Here is a 20,340-nt window from a genome sequence, read left to right as displayed (position 1 = left end):
AGCAGTTTAGAGCCTGCCTTTGGCCCAGGGGGTGATCCTGGAGTCCGGGGATCAAGTCCCACATCGGGTTCCCTGCATGAAGCCTGCTTCTCTCTCTGCCTGTGTCTCTGCCTCTCTCTCTCTCTGTCTTTCATGAATAAATAAATAAAATCTTTAAAAAATAAAATAAAAATAAAGTATATCTGGGAGCACCTAGATGGCTCAGTGATTTGGGCGTCTGACTCTTGGTTTCATCTCCAGTCCTGATCTTGGGGTCGTGAGATGGAGCCCTGCATCGGGCTCCATGCTCAGTGGGGAGTCTTCTTGAGATTGTCTTTCTCTCCCTCTGCTGCTCCCCTCCCACCCTCCGTGGTCTCTCAATCTCTCAAGAATATATAAATCTTTAAAAGCAATAATAATAAAAATAAAGTATATCTGTAGTTCTATGAAGATTATTCTTTTTGAGTATCTTCTTAACCTACCTGATACCAAATGCCTGGTTTAATTGATCGAAGTGTATATTTGAAATCACTCTTCAGAAAGTAATCATTAGCTCAGACTTGGAGTATTGAAGGCCGTACTATTAAGTACAACACTGGGGCATCTTCCAACCTGAAGACAATGGAGTGTGCGTGGTGCTGGAACCTTGTAGGGGGGGCCCTGGGGAGCATATGGTGTGGGTGTCACTGGAAGGAGACATATGGCGTAGCATACTCTGCAGCCAGCTGTCCCTGAAAAGGCTAGTCTTCATGGAGGCAAGTTGTATCATGTTACAACTAGCCTAAAGCCACAAATGTTATCCCTCATGGCAGAAAAAAAAACCAAAAAGGAACAAAAAATTCCCCTTTAAAAAATCTAATATAGGCTATTGCTATATTTATTGCCAGCTCAGAATGATACTTCCTTTCTGTCTATTTAATTTTATGGAGAATTTATATCCTCTTACCTTGGGGCCGGCTTCTGAAATGCAGACATGGAGAGAAGGTACATGTGAAAAGAAGTCCTTTTCCTTTCAGCAATCCAATTCAGTAAATGCAAGTATCTTCGAAGAAATTATTAAAATCATAATCCTTTCCTTTAAAGGAAACATAAAAGTAGAACTTAGAAATGAAAGCTAAAAGATAAAAGCCACTATGGTTTCTTACATTCTTACATTATCTATCCACTTGACAATTAAGTCTTAGATTCTGTGCTGGACACTCTGAGGAAGACCAAAATGAGTGAATCCTCATTATGAGAACATAAAGCCTAAGAGTGAAAACAAAGTGCAGACATGCATTTATAATAATAATATGTCATTATCAGAAGCCCAATCAAATAATGGTATTTTCACCAGTATAACAGATTTGAGCACCTAACTAGCAAACTATTTAAATGTTACAAAAGTGGGGGCACCTGGGTGGCTTAGTCGGTTAAACATCTATCTTCAGCTCAGGTCTTGGTCCCAGGGTTCTAGAATGAAGTACCGCATCGGGCTCCCTGCTCAGTGGAGAGCCTGCTTGTGCGCACTCTCTCTCTCTCTCTGTCAAATAAATAAATAAGATTGTAAAAAAGTAAAATTTAAAAAAATAAATATTGCAAAAGTGATTATTTTTAAATTAATACAGATACTTCATGTGTACGTAGGTCAGTCTCTCTGTTCTTTCAGGCATATAAGTGGTACGAGCTTGGGCACAAGAGGGGACATTTTGCATCTGTATGGCAGCGCTCACTCTACAATGTGCATGGACTGAAAGCCCAGCCATGGTGGACCCCAAAAGAAACAGGCTACACAGAACTAGTGAAGGTGAGTGCTAAGTTAGACTTCATCCTCACGAATCCTTATCTATTTCCTACTCAAAATCAGAGAATGCTTACCATAGAGAGGAATGTCAGGGAGGAGGTCAGTTTTACATCTGGTGACAGTTGCAAAAAAGATTGCATAATGAATCTTTTCATCCCATTAGACAAAAGTTCAGTTTAGTTGGGGAAGAAGGGAATTTTTCTTGAAAAGCAGTTCTGAAACATTTGGACTTTAGGACCACTTTACACTCCTAAAAATTATAGAGCATTCCAAGGAATCTGTAGACAAGGAAGAAAATTATATCGTCTATCAATATAATTATTAGACATTAAAACTAAAAGAAATTAAAACTAAATACTTATGAAATCTTTAAAAATAACAAAGACTTCGTTACACATTAATATAAATAACTTAAAAATAACTTTAGGGATGCCTGGGTGGCTCAGTCAGTTAGGCATCCAACTCTTAGTTAGTTTCAGCTTGGAGTCTACTTTTAAATGTTTTACATTTCTCACTTTTTTTGCTAAAGAATATCTTGAAATATATAAAATATAAGACGTCACTGATGAATTTTTTTCCACTTGGGGGAAAGAAGGTTTCCATGTAGTTTCAATTTACTTACATTAAATAAGTTTTACTTGACCATACTTATTCTGTATTTCATTGTAAAATCAAACTATAATGATCATAATCCAGTTGTAAAGTAGGCCACCATCAGTTAGACTTTGAATATTTTATAAGTCAGAAAAACATGGTGTGGTGACAATGACTGCAGATCGATTTAAAGAGATTCTATATCCAAAACAGAAACGGTACAGGAAAAACATCTTCCTTAACAAATCTACTACGGTTTTGTGCTATCAGCAGTTCTTTCCATTGTAAAATTTTATTCTACCTCAGATTGTATCACATCGAGCTCTTCTGATTCTCTTTCTACCACTTCATCTTTTTCTATTGGTCTCTTTGTAAGTTTATTTCCCTACTATGACTTTTAGGACGCTTTCAAGGTCAAGTACCAGAAATACAACTGGAATCTGGCTTAAGGAATAAGGAATTTGATTTACTGGGGCAAAGGAAGCCTAGCCCAGCAGTAGGGCAGACTTCAGGAGTTGTACACCTAGGTGTAAGAGTGTACAACCCCTGTCTTGTCTCTACACTTCTTCGCTGGTTAGCTTAGTCCTGTGTTTGCTTACTTCAAGACAGTTGTCAGAAGTACCTGGAATGGAAGGTTAGAAAGTGTTTGAGAGCTTCATAACATTGTTGAATCACCACACCAGGCCCAAATGGCCCTCTTGAAACTTCCTAGGAGACTTTGTTCTGGTGATCATAACCAAATCACATGGGCGTTCACAGTTATGAAAGAGTCTGAGAAACTGAGTAGCTAGCAGCAGGCTGGGGCAGCAGGCTTCCAGCAGGAGAGTGTACCTTTCCATCAACCAGGGAACAAAAATCTTTGCCTCCAGTCTGATCGAGCCAATTAAGTCACTTTTCCATTCTGGATGAATTACTGGAAAGGGTCTAAGAGATTATCTTTAAACCAATATATCAACTCCTGAAGCCCAGAAAAAGATCTAAGTCCAGTGGATTAACCTGAAAGGAAATAAACGCCTGAACTATATCAGCGGTCTGGTAGGAAGAAGGAAAGGCACAATGGATGTTGGAAGAGTGACCTCCAGGGTTCGGTGTTCTTGCTAACTGGAGACATGCACTCAGATCCAAACACTGTTCTCTGCTCTCTGTTTTCCCTTTCTTGTCATTCATTTTCTAAAGAAAAAAAACTTTCCACTCTGGTTCAGCTGCTGTTAAAGTTTCTTGTTAAAGTCTTCTTGTTAAAACCAAAGCTGAGCTCCCCAAATGGATTTTTCTGTCATTCTATTCTATCTCCAGCTGCAGAGTGACATTAACATGCAATATGAAAGTTAATTCACCATGTAATCCCATGGTTAATACTCCTTTCCAACTTTATAGTTTTGGTCAGGGATTCAGCTTTACCCAAAATTCCAATTTCATTACTATGTATTTCTTACCACTGCCCTTTACTGTTTATAAATCAGCCAAAATTCCACCTCCCACCAGGGCATCCCATGTGACAGTCTCACCACCCTTTACCCCTTCCTTTTCCCCTTCTCTCCTATCCTCTTCACAGCCAATTCCTATTTATCATCCTTCAGATGTTACAAGTGGTCATTTCTTTTAGGAGAATAAAATAAGGGTCTTTCTGTCCATGTATCCATAAACACCTTATACATCCTTTTAAAGTGCTTATACTGCATTCTAATAGCCTCTGTAGTGCCATATAGTCTCCTGTGTCCTATGCTCTAAGATAGTGGGACCATGTTTGTTGTATTCACGACTACACAGTATCTGATACATGGTGCTCACAAATGAAGTGTGTTGTATACTTTTCTATAATGTTTCTCTAGTTGTCCCATAGATGTGTCAGAAGTCTCAGGGATATAAAAATCATACTACTTATATTTCTTACATATAAGTAGTTGGCACAACATCCTTTTGGGCCTTTCCTGAATGTGGGGAAATTCTCTCCTATTGCTACTGCATTGGGAGGGATGCCTAAAGAAGAAGATCCTCTCTCTCTACCCTATTTGAGGAGGAAGGGACAAGGGCATTCTTTTCTAGAAATTTTTGCTATATAATAGGGAAGGATGTTTATTTTTTTTCTTTTTTTTTTTTTTTTTTGGGGGGGGAAGGATGTTTAAAGTATCCAGAGTTCCTGTTGAAATATCAAGTATTTAATTATGCTTATAAAATATTGGGGGATGGGGCAGGATTTTGGAATGACAAGGGGAATATCTTTGCAACTCTGCCCCTCCATAAAAGCGATGAAAGCACTGAGAAAATTGTCAAAAATCAACATTTGCTGATCTCTGTACATCAACCAAAGAGTTGCAGTAATTTAAGGAACATTTATTCAAGAAAATCTGCTAAGCCTCAGTAAGAACAGAAGGATTTGTGGGATACTAACTTGACTTGCTCTCATCCATTCCTCCCCAGCTGAGGATAGCCTTGAAAACTGGCAGTCTCATACTAGTTGTGACGACCATGAAGACCATAGCCTGGTGGGCATCAAAGTAACATGATTAGGTTTGGGACCTTTTGCCAAGTTTTATATCCAGAGCACTGTCCCTATTTGACCTATCTTGTGCTGCTTGGAAAGCCCCACTCTCAGGACACTGTTGTTATTTGACCTCATGCTTTGTCCCAGGATATCAGTCAAAAGAATCAGTGGCAGTGTTTTAAATATTGGGGTAAATGAAAACCTGCCCCCCCCACACACACACAAGAAAAGTGCATAATAAAGAAAATCTGATGAACAGGATGTCCATGAGGGTCTCTGAAAAGCTCTGACACATTCCCGTGGATGTATATTTCAATGCATGTATGCTCTGAGGTGTGTGCCCAGGAAATGCCCAGGAGGGCCACAGTCTTTTTCCTTTAGCTGACTCTGAAGCTTGGTACAGGCAAGAAATGAAGGCTAGAGCAGAGTGGTAAACTGCCAGAGCATTGCAAGCATGCCAGAACTCATACAGAGCCCCTCAAAAAAGGAGGGAAGAGTTAGTAGTTCAAGCAATTAAGGTAATCTGTGACCATGCATTAGCTGACTATTAAGCTAACCAAGAAGAGGTGTTAGTCGTCATGCATGACAATAGATTGTAAGAGACTTCATAGAATTAATCCAAGAAAGTTGCTAAACAAACAAGTAGCAACAACAACAAATGCTGGAAGAGAGCAGCTGAGATTTTTAGAGTTGCCACATTATCTAAAATGTCTAGTCGCAATGAAAATTATATACCGCACAAAGAAACAGAAAAGAATATGTATATAATAGGAAACTACAGTCAATAGAAACTGTTAATGAGGAGCCTAGAGGCTGAACTTACTGGACGAAGACTTTAAATCAGTATTATAAATATGTCCAAATAACCAAAGGAAATCATATCTAAAAAATTAAAGGAGATCATGACAATGACAGCTCACTTAATAGGGGATATTACTAAAGTAGTGTAAATATAGGAAAGAACCAACTGGGAAATCTGAAACCACAAAGTATAACATCTGACATATAAAATCACCCCAAGAGGCTCCACAGCAGATTTGAGCTGATAGAAGAAATACTGAGCAAACTTGAAGGTAGGTCGACTGAAATTATTCATACAGAAAGAACAGGGAACAGAAAGGAAAGAGAGTGAAGGGAACAGAAAGAAAAGAAAGTGAAGACAACAATCTGTGGGACACTGGCAAGTATGACCATATATACATAATAGAGTCCTCAGGTGAGAAGAAAGAGAGTGGCAGAAAATTTATTAGAAGAAATAATGGCCAAAAACATAGCAAATTAGATGAAAAGCATTACATATCCAAGAAGCTCAGCGAACTTCAAGTAGAATAAACTCAAGAAACATACCTAGACACGTCTTAGTCAAACTTTCAAAAGCCAAAAACAAAGTCTTTTGATGTTACAAAGAGGACTTATTGTGGAAAAGGATTCGTCAATATGATTAATGGCTAACTTTTCCTCAGAAACCATGGAGTCCAGAAGGCAGAGGGATGACATTTAAATACAGAAAGAAAAAGGGTGGCAACCAAAAGTTTTGTACCTAGCAAAATGATCTCAAAAATAAAGGAGAAATTAAGACATTCCTAGAGAAATAAAAACTGGGAGAATTTCATGCTAGTAGACCTACTCTACAATAAATACTAAATGCAGTTGTTCAGATTGAGATGAAAACACTAGATGGTAACATAAATGCGCATGAAGGAAAATAGAGCATTACTAAAGATAACTGCATGGATAAACATAACAGAGATTACATTTTTTTTTCCTTATCACTCTTTTTTTCTTACGTCAGATTTTTAGAAGTACCATAAGGTAGACATAAAGATCAGTGCAATAGAACTAAGAGCCCAGAAATAAACTCATATATTTGTGATCAATTGCTTTTTGACAAGTGCCAAGATAATGCAATTGGGAAAGAATTGTCTTTTCACAAATCATGCTGGGACAACTGGATATCCATATGCAAAAAATTAGTTAGCTCATACTGAATATGAAAATGAACTCAAAACAGAAATAGACCTAAATGTAAGAGATAAGACTGTAAAACTTATAGAAGAAAACACAGAAGTGAGTCTTTATAACATTGAGTTAGGCAATCTTTTTTTTTAGATATGACACCAAAAGTACAGTGATAATGGCAAAATATATAAATTAGATGTTATCAATTTTAAACTTTCATGTTTCAAAGAACACAATCAAGTGAAAATAAAATCCACAGAATGAGAAGTAGTATTTGCAAGTCATTATCTGACAAAAGACTTATATCCAGAATATATTAAGAACTTTGATACCTCAATATAGAGGCAACCCAGTTTTAAAATGGGAAGAGATTTGAATAGACATTTATTGAAAGAAGATCTGTGAATGGCTGAGAAGCACATGAAAAGATGCTGAATGTTATTTATCATTAGGAAAATGCAGATCAAAACCACAGGATGACCCTACGCTTGCGGCAAAGCAAACAGGAGGTCGGGCCTGTCCTCACCGGGTGTCACACACTGAGAGGTCCTGTTGTAAAGAAACAAAATGAAACAAAAAGTCACCAAAAAGTTTGTATAAAGACCTATTTTTGTACTACTTGGGGACTCTTCCTGCATGTCAGCAATAAAACTCCTGACCTGGAAAAAAAAAGAAATTTAAAGTTAGCGTTAGGGTTAGGGTTAGGGTTAGGGTTAGGGTTAGGGTTAGGGTGAGGATGGCTATAACAAAAAAGATGAATATTAACAAGTGTTAGCAAGTATATGGAGAAATTGGAGCCCTCAAACTTTGCTGGTGGCAATATCAAGGGATGCAGCCACTTGGGAAAGCAATTTAGCAGTTCCTCAAAAAATTAAACAGTTATGGCCCAGCAATTTCACTCTTAGGCATATAACCAAGAGAAATATAACATTTATCCAAAAAGATGTACATGATTGTTCATAATAGCATTATTAGTAACACCAAAAAAGTGGAAGCAACCTAAATGCCCATCTAAATAATGAATGAATGAGTAAACAAAATGTGGTCTATCTACACAATGGCAATAAAAAAGAAATGAAGTGGGATCCCTGGGTGGCGCAGTGGTTTGGCGCCTGCCTTTGGCCCAGGGCGCGATCCTGGAGACCCGGGATCGAATCCCACGTCAGGCTCCCAGTGCATGGAGCCTGCTTCTCCCTCTGCCTGTGTCTCTGCCTCTCTCTCTCTCTCTCTCTCTCTCTCTCTCTCTCTCTCTCTGCGTGACTATCATAAAAAAATTTAAGAAAAAAAAAAAAAAAGAAATGAAGTACTGATGCATGGTACCACATGGATGAACCTTAAAAAATATATTTTTTAAGATTTTATTTATTTATTCATGAGAGACATAGAAAGAGAGAGAGGCAGAGACATAGGCAGAGAGAGAAACAGGCTCCATGCAGGGAGCCCGATGCAGGACTCGATCCCAGGACTCCAGGATCATGTGCTGGGCTGAAGGCAGGTGCTCAATCGCTGAGCCACCCAGGTGTCCCAAACCTTAAAAATTATTAAGCTGAGTGAAAGAAACCAGTCATAAGAGACTACCTATTAGATGATTCTGTTCATATGAACTATCCAGGGGTGCCTGGTTGGCTCAGTCAGTTAAGCGTCAGGCTCTTGGTTTCAGATCAGATTATGATCTCAGATCTCATGGGTTGGGAGATCGATCTCCAGGTCGGGCTCTGCACTCAATGGGGAGTCTGCTTGAAGATTCTCTCCCTCTGCTCCCTGCCCCCAAATCATATATGCATGTGCTTGCTCTCTCTCTCTAAAATAAATACATTCTTTTTAAAAAAAAGAGAGAATGAGAAGACATTCTGTTTACATGAACTGTCCAAATGAGGCAAATGCATGGAGATGGAAAATAGATTGTTAATTGCCAGGGACTAAGGAGATGAGATGAGGGAGGTGACTGCTGGTGGGTAAGGGGTTACTTTTGGCATGATGAAAAGGTTTTAAAACAAAGTTGATGGTTGCACAACTATGTGAATATATTAAAAACCACTGTATGGTAAAAGTTAGTTGAGTGAGGGGCATCTGAGTGCTTACGTGCCTGCCTTCAGCCCTGGGATGAAGCCCCGAGTTGGGCTCCCTGCTCAGTGGGGAGTCTGCTACTCCCTTGCCATCTGTCCCTTCCCCCACTGATGCTTTCTCTCTCTTTCTTTCAAATAAATAATAAAGAAAAATCTTTAAAAGAACTTATTTTTTAAAAAGCTGAATTTTGTTATGTGAGTTATCGCTCAATAAATCTGTTAACGAAAATAGGAAACTATGGTAGCATATTGTAATTCGAGTATGTTTAAAATAAATAGGTTTCTGAAGAGTTGATGGAAAACACCTAACTTAATCATCTACCAGTAAGGCAAGATAGTGAAACAGTTTAGTTCAGAGCATAGGGCTCATGGTCACATGCCTTATTTTGATATTTTGGTCCATCCCTTACTAGCTATGTGACATTGAGCAACACTTCTTTGTGTTTTAATTTCATTATCTGCAGAGTACCTGTGGAAATAATATTTGTTCCCTGGTTGTTCAAATTTAGTAAGTAAATAGGAAGTGCTCAATAAGTATTAATTATTACTCTTTGTAATTTTAATTACCTTGTTTTTCATAGGAAAATATTTTCTAGTTTCTAAAAAACAACTTGGAAAGCCAATTTTGAAATATTATGTATTACTGAAATAATATAACAGTTATGGTATGTGAAACACTTCCCGTTTACAATCAATGCACTGAGCATTTTTGTATAATACTTCTAATCTTTTTATTTATTTATTTATTTATTTTGATGGGTAAAATTCTGTTGTTTAATAATTCACAGTTGAAATTACATTGCATATCTACAGAATGTTTTGAGATCAACTGAGACAAATTGTTTTCTCAGTTTCTATGCTATCAGTTACATAAGACAATAAAAATACAGATTAGTTCTCTTAAAGTAGGAATGTTGCTTGTAAGTGATTTGGGATTTCTTCTTCTCATTGGTGCTTATGTTACCCACTACAAATTCTGCTTATTTAGGTGGATCCTCACTACTCCTTGACAAGCCTCGGGTTCATTTCTTATTGAATCCTTTATACATGTTGACAAATTGCAATTTTCAGATCTTTACCTTTCTCACCTCTTCCTTTTCCCTATTCTCTTATCTTGCTTTTTAATGTATTAAAATAAAGACCATCAAGGGTAAACATCTGTCCTTTCTGCTTAAACTATTTTTCTGAGTTAATTCTTTCTTCCATTCCTTCTATCTCAAACAGAACTTATAGTTCTTAAAAGTTAGCTTTTGCTTCTGCTTCTTTATTATAAAGAAAATAATTATTAAGTATCAACTGTGTACAAGACATTGTGTTCATTCTTTTACTTCTCCCTAATTGTTTTTTTGTTTTTTTTTATTGGTGTTCAATTTACTAACATACAGAATACCCAGTGCCCGTCACCCATTCACTCCCACCCCCCTCTAATCTTTTTAAAACTCTGCAAGTTTTGTCCCCACTTATATATGAGTAAAATAAGGAGTAGAGAAATGAAATTTCCCCATGGTCCCATATTTAATGCTGGCAGGGCTGGGATTTGAATGAAAATCATTGTCCGTAAAGTCCCTACCCTTGCTGTAGCCCACTCTACCTCAGAGTTACTGATAATGTCTGCTCTTGGTTTCATGTCCTTCTCCTTTTTGCCAGTAAGGTCTTCATTTCAAAATTCTGTTTCCCTAGACTTCTTGATTTCAGCCCTCCCTGTTTTAATTTCTCTTCTATTTAAGAAGAAAACAGGGCCTGGGCATTGATCAACAGGTCCCCAGCAGCATAGAATCTCAGAAGGTGACATCTTGTGTTTGAAATTACTTGCTAACTATCTTCATTTATATAGAAATGTTAATATTGTGTCTAGTTATGACTTTCAAATAAAAAATAATTTCAAGGTGACCATTTGCCAATACTGACCCTGACAAGAGAGAGCCTGCTGTGTAAGGAAATCCAGGGCTAATGATGATTTAGTTGACAAATACTTGCACATCAAGATTCCTTCCATTTTCAAATTATAGTTTTAATTATTACGGACTATGGATTGATCATTAACATCTTAAAGTAGGAACCTTCTAGATCAGATAGCTGCCATTTGTGGCCAAAATCCTTTTAGGATCATTATGGCCTTCACATGACAATTAACTACTATGGATAGCACATTTCCATTTCAATTATTCTCAGTGTATGTTCCAGTGAGAAGTAGAGTGCAATTTTCTTGAACATCATGGGATGATATTCAGTGAAGATGGATCATCTGTGTTTTTCCCTTTTGTTGGGTGGTAATTGTCCGCCACCCCCCACCCGCATTGTGTAGTTTGCAGTTTAGCAACTCTGTGCACTAGGGGTGGTAAAAGGCTATGGCAACTGAATGGGAAAAAATATATATATATTAGAGAAAAATATTCCAGTAGAGTTTTCTTTTTTAGGCATATTTTCACTAAAAGCGAATAGGTTGCTGCCCAAATCACAAATATCAAAGCCATAAGTGCTTTGGGGCTATTTAACATAGAAATTGAAACAAATGGATTAAAGTCTTTGCTAGGTTATAAATAGAAAAGATCTCTTCTAGCCAGGGAAAAGCCACCATTCCATTGAGTTTTGTTCTTCCCTTTTTGAGATTAGCTTTTTGATCTGCATTACTCTATGCCTAATTTAGATGTAAACAATGCATGCATAGAAATTACTGTAATAACATTGAAACAACAACAAGCTAATAGCAACCAAAAACTGTAGTTTGGGTTTTTTTTAAGATTTTATTTATGTATTTGAGAGAGAGAAAGCGTGTGCATGCATGCACAAATGGGAAGGAGCAGAGGGAGAGAGACAAGCAGACTCCGTGCTAAGCCGAAAGCCCAACATGCAGCTCAATCCCAGGACGCTGAGATCATGACCTGAGCTGATATCAAGAGTCAGATGCTTAACTGACTAAGCCACTCAGGTGATCCTGAAAACTATATAGTTTAAAATACACCTTTTCTATTTGTGTTTCCTGATACGTCTTTGCATTCATCACGGGCAAAAGGAAAACTCTTGCATCCTTTTTTTTTTTTTTTAAGATTGATTTTATTTATTTATTTATTTATTCATTCATTCATTCATTCATTCATTCATTCATTTATGAAAGACACAAAGAGAAAAAGAGAGAGAGAGGCAGAGACACAGGCAGAGGGAGAAGCAGGCTTCATGCAGGGAGCCTGACATGGGACTCTATCCTAGGTCTCCAGGATCACGCCCTGGGCTAAAGGCGGTGCTAAACTGCTGAGCCACCCAGGCTGCCCTCTTGCATCCTTTTTCTGAGTTTTTCAGAGCAGCTGCTCTGATACAAATGAATAGCATCACAAGTGAGTTTCCCCTTCCTCATATTGTACTTGTATTAGTTGGAGGAGTGCCCAGTAATATTTTTCTGATGGCATGACACAGTGCATAAGAATGATTGATTAAAGTGATACTCTGTCATTTTCCTTCAGACTGTGGCTTTTAATTAAGAAATCCATTCTGTATGAATAATGTCAACTTGACAAAAATAAGACTTACACAGTAATACATCAGTGGTTCAACATTTCTATCTGTTCAATATTTTCTATCTATGTGATTAAATATTTGAATGTTTCCACTGAACTGCTTTTGAAATGAAAAGGATTAAGAAAGAAGCAAAAATGTCAGATTTACTGTGGAATTAAGCTGTAAATTAAGCAGATTAGCAATTTTCTATGAAAGTAAGTACCATACTATAAAGAAGTGCTAAAAGCAGTTCCTTAAGATTAACATAATAGTTTAATCCTATTTTTCTAAATCAAACCTTAAACTTTTGGGACTCTAAAGACACTTTCACAAAACATAACAACCAAATGGCAGTAGGAGTCCAGAGAATCCAGGAAATTGGATGGTGATATAACTTAAAGTGCACTCTAACTGTACACTTTAAAGGGCTCAGCAGTTGGAAGCATTAGTTTGGTTCTCAGTTTTGACCCCTGGGGAAGGTCATTTCACCCTCTGAGCCTCAGCTTCTTTATCTCTAAATTCAAGATAATTACCTCAGTTTCTTCTCTACTGCAAGGTTTTAGTGAGGCACAAAAATGAAACAAAACACAATACAGTGAAAATCTGCCATCATGGATGTTCCTATTTGTGTTGAGCCCTTAACAGGAATCAACACTCGGCCAAGTTTCTAGGATGGCATATGATACCAGTTACAGCAACACAGCGAAAGAATAAAATATATTCTATTCTTTGAATTACTTCAAACTAAATGATTTTTTCTTTCTCAGAGTGAGATTGGTGAGTTTTCAGTATTGGTCAATGAAAAAAAAAAAAGTCTAAAAATTATCTTTATCTGTGATTCTCTTTGGGAATTCACAGTACAGTGTTTAATATTTCAGAAAAATTGTGAACTATATCTGTTTGCTGTTCTAAAATTTTGAAACCTATAGGTCATAATCTATATGTCAGTAACATCCACATGGGTTGATGTCTTAAATATGCCTATGCACATATAGATAATCTGTTTATCAAGAAATGTATTGATTATATGCACAGAAAGCTTCCCCGTCAGACCCTTAGGGTTTTTGCTGATGGTAGGGACTTGGAGGTTTTTGCTTGCTCAGTGCACTGGTCCCTGTAGGCAGAGTGGAGAAGGGTGGTGATACTTCGCCTCCTCTTTTAACTGCCTCTGACCAAGAATGTTGGTCCACAAGCCTGCCAGTCTGGCCTAGGGCATAAGGAATAGGAGTCTCATTTGCTTCCTGAAGTCCTCAGGCTAGATGTTTTCCTTGGCAACCTGGACTATCTTTTCTCCTTTATCCTGGTAGAGAATACCCTTTCTCTGCCACTTTCTAGGAAGAGCTAAATCCAGTTCCCTTGCCTTGGTGCAGGGTACCTTATCTTAACCTTTTTCTTCAGTAAGGATAATGAGAGACTGAAAGTACAAATGGACAGTGTCCACACTGTCCACATATAAACTAGACCACATATAAAACTAGAACCTTGACCCACAGCCTGCAGCAAACTGCCTGGGAAACTGCCTCCTTTTCTAAATAACCCAGGAAGGCAGCCTCCTGTAAACCAGACTTTCAGGAAGCCAGATTGGCCAGGTAGCAATCTCTAGTGACAATCCAGGAAGCTAAAGAATAATTTCTGTAACAATTGCCCTAAATGTCCAGGACTTGATTAATAACTGACAGCTTCCTTAATGCTTGCCCCTGCCTCCAACTTAGGACATATCCGAGAAAGCCAGATACGCTCTCCTAACCAGTCATATAGGATGCTCACTTCTAGTTACCTGCTAACAGCCTCCGCTCAGGGTACCCCGAAGCCTTTCCTTTTTTCACCTTTAAACTTTCCCACTTCTTCACCAAAGCACAGGTCATGGTGGCTGGCTCCCTTGATATATGAATAAATAGCCTTTTGTTTTTCTCGTTCAGTTGGTCTTTATTTCCACAATGAGAAATGTCAGATATTTTCTTTTATCTTTATATTCAAACTCGGAAAAACAGGAAATCTGATTAAAATGCATCAGTACCAGAAAGAGATTGCTTTTTTAATGCTACTAATTTCCCCAGAGATTTTGTTGAAATTATTGCAAAGAGAGTTTGCTGTGAGAGCATCGCACTCACTGTGGCATTTGCTGTGATTCATAGCTTCAGCTCAGCACTCAGGGGGATGCCCTCTACCCTCTAAGGCAGAGTACACTATTCTTGTCTTATCTAGGATATGCTATCCAAGTTTCATTATCATGGTATAAAGTATAGGCATGTCTTGGCTAGGATTTAAGCTGATTTTATATCTCAAAAAATTAGATACAGAATTCCCAGGTAATAATTAACATGTTTGCAGCCAATTATATGGAATTTGGTATATATTGTACTAATGCACCACTGCTACCAGTTCATTCTAACTCCAATTTAACATAGAAACTTTACCTAAAATAGTCTTTGGCCACGTGCCTTCTCTGGATTTAGAGTTAGAATCTTGCAAGGTATATACACACCTCTGGGACTTCTCAATTGCCAATATCTATTTTCTCCCTTCCCTTTTTTTTCTTTTTCTTTTTTTTTTTTTTAAGATTTTATTTATTTATTCCTGAGAGTCACAGAGAGAAGCACAGAGACATAGGCACAGGGAGAAATAGGCTCCCTGTGGGGAGCCCATTGCAGGACTCAATCTCAGGACCCTGGGATCACTACCTGAGCCAAAGGCAGACCACTCAACCACTGAGCCACTCAGGTGTCCCATCGCTTCCCTTTTTCTTAACAGCTAATCATAGGCAGTTACGTACCTACTCTATAGGCAGTTACGTACCTACTCTTATTTATATTAATCTGATCACTAGGAGTTCTTATCACATGTTTTGTCCACATGTTACAAGCATAATTCTTCCTGCCTGTTTCCATGACTATGTTTTATTTTGTTCGTAAATGTACTATTTTCCATGTTGATGTGAATTTACTCATGATCCCCTTCCATCTGCTATTTTCCCTCCTAGCTGCAACTAGTTCTAACTTGAATGTACCTTTATGTTATGTGTTGATTGTGTCCCCCCAAATTCATATTTTGAAGCACTAACCCTCCAATACCTCAGAATGTTACTATTTAGAGATAGGGTCATTAAAGAGGTAGCTAAATTAAAATGAGGCCACTGGGGTGGGCCCTAATCCAATATAACTAGTGTCCTGATGGGAAAAGGGAAATTTGGACACATGGAGGGGATGTGTGCTCACGTGGAAGAAAGACCATGTGAGGATACAGCTAGATCTGCTAGGCAGGGAGTGAGCTCAAAAGAAACCAAACTTGCCAACACCTTGATCTTGGCCTTCCAGCCTCCAAACCTGTAAGACAGTAGATTTAGATTGTTTAAGTCACCCAGTCTGTGGTATTTATATATTATGGCAACCTCCACAAACTAACACCATTCGTGAAGAAACTCCCATTACTTAGCAGTCTGCAATGTTTACTTACTGCCTTAGCAAAAACATTTCTCTGAACAGTTCTATTTTCCTACATAGAAGAAAATATTTAAAGCTCAGTTAGATGAATAATGCTTGACTAGGACAAAATTAAAAGTGATCTTATGTCAGGCTTCAAGGATCATAATCAATTTTGTCATCATCTGACCACATCATGGAATTAGGGGCATACCAACCAAATGATGCAAAGGAAGTATGTAGGCCAAGTGAGAAGAAATTAGCGTGACAATAAATCAATATGTGGAATAGCAAGGCTTGATTTAAAATGTGAACTATGTTGGGACGCCTGGGTGGCTGAGTGGTTGAGGGGCTGCCTTTGATTCAGGGTATGATCGCAGAGTTCCAGGGTTGGGTCCCACATTGGGCTTCCTGCGGAGAGCCTGCTTCTCCCTCTGTCTGTGCCTCTGCCTCTCTCTCTGTGTCTCATGAACAAATAAATACAATCTTTAAAAATTAAATAAATAAATAAATATTAAAATAAAATATGAAATATGTTGCTGAGAACTCTTTTCTTCTCTCTGCTGCCTATCTCTGTTGTGTAAAATGGCATCACTTTGAATTTGGTGAAGTTTTGAGGATGCATCCCAGGGATTACTAAGAGGTTTTGCAGGCTAATAGGATTTTGTTTTCTCAGTTTTACTAGAAGATCCTTCTAGTCTACAAGAAAAAAAAAGGGGGGGGGGAATAAATAAGAACCACCTGTTCCAGATGTATAGAAAATATGGGTGAAGAATGATTAAGGAGAATTGAGCAATACATTTAGTATCTCCCACATGAAATCTCACTTAAATGATAATAAAAGAATTTTAAGAAGAAAAAATGACAGTAGAAAAGAAAAACTTCACTTAAATGACAATAAAAATGTACATTTACAAATTTAAAAAAATAAGGCAAGAGAGAGACAAGAACAGATGAAACAGATGTTTTTGTTTGTCTTTTGAAAACATAATAGGGGAGTAGAATGTGACTTGACCATCCCAAGAAAGGTGAAAGCCATGGAAGTGATTGTGGAGGGGCTTCCAAAGAGAAGGCATTGAAGGTACCTGGTACTGCAGCAACTGCATGGCCTCAGAGGATAGGCTGCTCTCCCTACATTGCAGATGCCCAGTGAAGAAACTGGCTTGATGATGCACCCAACCGGGAGGCCTGTCAACCATGTGCCTTCCCCTTTCACACAGCTCCGAACACTGTATCAGTCCTGTAGGACTCACAGCCGAGGTCTGTCTAACATGGGAGAGACCCCTCAATGTGAAAGAAAATAAAGAACTGAACAAAGAATATAGTAAGGGGAAACAGAAACTGTGAGGAGCAAATGCCAAAAGAAATAGTATTTCTAAGATAACTCAGGGCAGTAAGAAAACAGTATAGCCACGATAATGTGGATTGGATAATGTGGAAGGGAAAAAGACCCAAATTGGGCTCTCTCAGAAATACGTAAAATATGACTTGCAAAAGTAAGAATTTCGTAGCATCATTAGAAGCTAAGTCAAGAAAATCTCTCAGAAGGGTAAAACAAAAAAGATTGAAAATAGAGAAGTTAGGAAAACTAGAGGCTCACTTTAACGTGCTCAACATAACAAACAAAAGAAGTTCCAGAAAGAATAGGGAAGGAATGGAGAAGAAATTACTAAAGAAATAAGACTGGATAGTCTCCAATTGAAAAAAATTGAGTTTCCATATTGAAGGGACCAGTAAGTAACGAGCTTTCAGGAAATTTCAGGAAGCCAGAAATAGAAGATTTTAAAATCCTCATCATTACCATCATACCTGTACTTACACAGAACAGAGGTACTTTGGGCACATTTAATCTTAGAGGCTCTTGAGGAAAATTGTAGTAGTTCACGCTCTTTATAAATGAGGAACCTAAGGCACAGTGGATAAGTAAATTGCCCAATATCACATAGCTGGTAAGTGGGAGAGACATTTCCAAACCAGGCAGTCCAGCTCCATACCCACTACACTACTGATTTCTATAAAGTTTTCTCAGGGACCAAAAAAAAGGAATCTAAAGGTCAGATCTCCCAACAGCAACACTAAAAGTTATAATATAAAATGGCATTGTTCTCAAAATTCTCAGGAGAAAGTTATTTACTACCTCAAATTGTATAAACAGGCAAGCCTTCAGTCAGGTAGAAATACAGCTTCAGATATTTTCAGAAATTTAGTGTTACCTGTGCTGTGTCCTTTCTTGGGAACAACTAGAATGCAGTAATTAGGAAGATAACCATAGGCCAAAAGCCAAGGAAAGTTCCCTGATGATGCTTGCCCAGCACGTCCAGATCAAAGCAAGGCAGGTGGCTACTGCAGGGTTATCTTCAGAAAAAGAAAGAAAGTTGTGGCTTCTCTGATGTTTTTGGCAAGGGGCAGAATAGTATCAAGAGATTTTGTATCACTCTTTAAGTGCTATGAAGGAGAAACTGTGTTAAGTGCATTAGAAAATGAAGCCAAAGAAAAGAGGGCAGAAACGTGGGATGAAGGATAATCATCACAGTATGACTCAAGGGCAAATGATACCTCATTGTCATGATGTTATAAAACCCGAATGTGAATTTACCCAGATGTATGAAAGATTTGTGAAATTAACTGTTGCTAGATTGAGGAGAGGGCAAAGAAGACATCACATTATTAACTTGTTACCTTCCCTAGGAGAAAAATGAGTGATAATGTCTGAAATGAATAAATCAAGAAATAACAGTATAAACATAGTATTTATATAGAAGCAAGTAAATAGCAGAAGAGGTGTTCAAAGGAATTAACGGGGTTGGACTCAGGATGGGGGAAGACTTGAGTGAGAGACAGCTGCTTTTATCATAAGACCTGTAGTATTATTTGACTTTTAAAAATATGTACTTTTAATTGAGTGAAAATAGAAAGGGCAATTTAACTATTTAACTGTAAGAATTAATTTAGCTTTAGCTAGCTCTTCTCAAGACTTTTCTGCAAGAAATCCATTTTAGGAGAAGACTTTAAAAATGGACTTAATCTATTTTGATGTTGAAGAGAAAAGCTGCTGTTGGTAATCCAAGTGAATGAACCGAATATCTGGGAAGTGAGGACATCAACTGCTTGGAGAGGGTCTGCATTAAAGAGAACCGTAGTGTGTTGTGGGATTAATGAGGCTTGAAGCTGGGTACTCCACTTAGAGATAACAAAAGTGCCAAATATAGCTGAGGTTCAATAAAAGGCAAGTGCTCATGATAGGTTTACGAAGCCATGTGGCACTGTATAAACAATCAAATCTCTGTGCTCTCAAATCTGTGCTGCGACAAAGAGAAATGTGAATTAGAAGCTGTTGTCTCCTGGGCAGTCATTTCAAATACCAACCCTATCAGTTTCTTTTATTCAGTTTTATGAAATGGGTGTATTTAGGGTCAAAGAGTTAATATTTTAGATGAGACCTTTAAAAAGGTAGGCATGATCTGCTCTGTGTGAGCCTTCAAGTTCCTGTTGGAATTTACTAAGAAATGGAATTTTTTTGCCATCCCAAACATCTGAGTGGTGTTACTATAGAGAAGATTCATATCCTTTCCCTCCCTCCTTTTCTCTCTCCTTCTCTCTCTCTCCCTCTCTCTCCTCTTTCTCAAACATGCACATACCCTGTATAATAGGTTTGGTGTTTAATTCCCTGTGATCATGTGAATTTTATACAATGTGGTTCCTTGGTTCATGCTTAAAAATAAAATTCCCAGGTCCCATCCCAGATTCCTTCCTGATGCCCATAAAAGAGACCATGCTGTATCTTTCCAAAGTTGAAAAAAAAAAAAAAAAAACAAACAAACCCAACTGCACTCATTACTTTGGTAAAAACCTGCCCCTAAAAAGAATTTTTAAAACCTTATTTAGTGATGCAATCACTTTAACATTTTCCTTAGGGCTTTGTACCCTGTTTTCCTAACAAAAGATCAGCTCTGTGCAAAGGTGCTCCTAATATCAGCTTTCAAAAGAAATGAAAGAAATTTCTAAAATACCAGGAGAGAAGAAGGGAAGAGCCTGCTGTGTAAGGCTCCAGTAACCTCATTCGAAAAGTAGTTTCATGTGTTAGAAAGGTAATTCTCCCCTCATCTGTGAGACAACTTAACAAGAATCTGCTAGATTTATCTATCAACTTGAACAAATTACAATAGCCGCAAGGAGTGTTGGTGATTTAGGTACATTTGAGAAGATGTGAATACATGGAGTGCATTTTTTTCTTTTTCATACTCTTGGGATTCTTGAAAAAACCATCATATTCTGTCACTCAGGGGACCTGCCAACGTGAGGGCTTTTGAGTATTTTTTTTTATTGGAATTCTGCCTTTGACTTGCTATTTATGAATTACCTACTTGGGATGAAGTAATATTGAAATTACTGATGACCAAGACCAGCATAAATCAGTGTGGTGGTAGCAGTAGCTGTGGATTGACACAAATCAATAGAGAGGTCTCACAGAAATAGCTGTATAAAATCAGGACATTGGCCTAGCCACTATGGAAAACAATATGGAGTTTCCTCAAAAAATTAAAAATATAGAACAACCACATGACC

The 20,340-nt window shown here is 37.9% G+C and overlaps 1 protein-coding gene across 1 annotated transcript in view; it reads left to right on the top strand.

Annotated features, from left to right (window-relative positions):
- ASPH (aspartate beta-hydroxylase) overlaps positions 1-20,340 on the top strand; it is a 182,423-nt gene that overhangs the window by 137,686 nt on the left and 24,397 nt on the right. Inside the window, 1 exon segment of the mRNA NM_001375359.1 lies at positions 1,628-1,765. Coding sequence (NP_001362288.1) covers positions 1,628-1,765 — 138 coding nt within the window.

Source organism: Canis lupus, chromosome 29 (genome assembly GCF_011100685.1).
Source record: "Canis lupus familiaris isolate Mischka breed German Shepherd chromosome 29, alternate assembly UU_Cfam_GSD_1.0, whole genome shotgun sequence".
NCBI lineage: Eukaryota > Metazoa > Chordata > Mammalia > Carnivora > Canidae > Canis > Canis lupus.
Note: the sequence above shows the minus strand (reverse complement) of the source record. Positions and strands in the feature narration are given on the sequence as shown.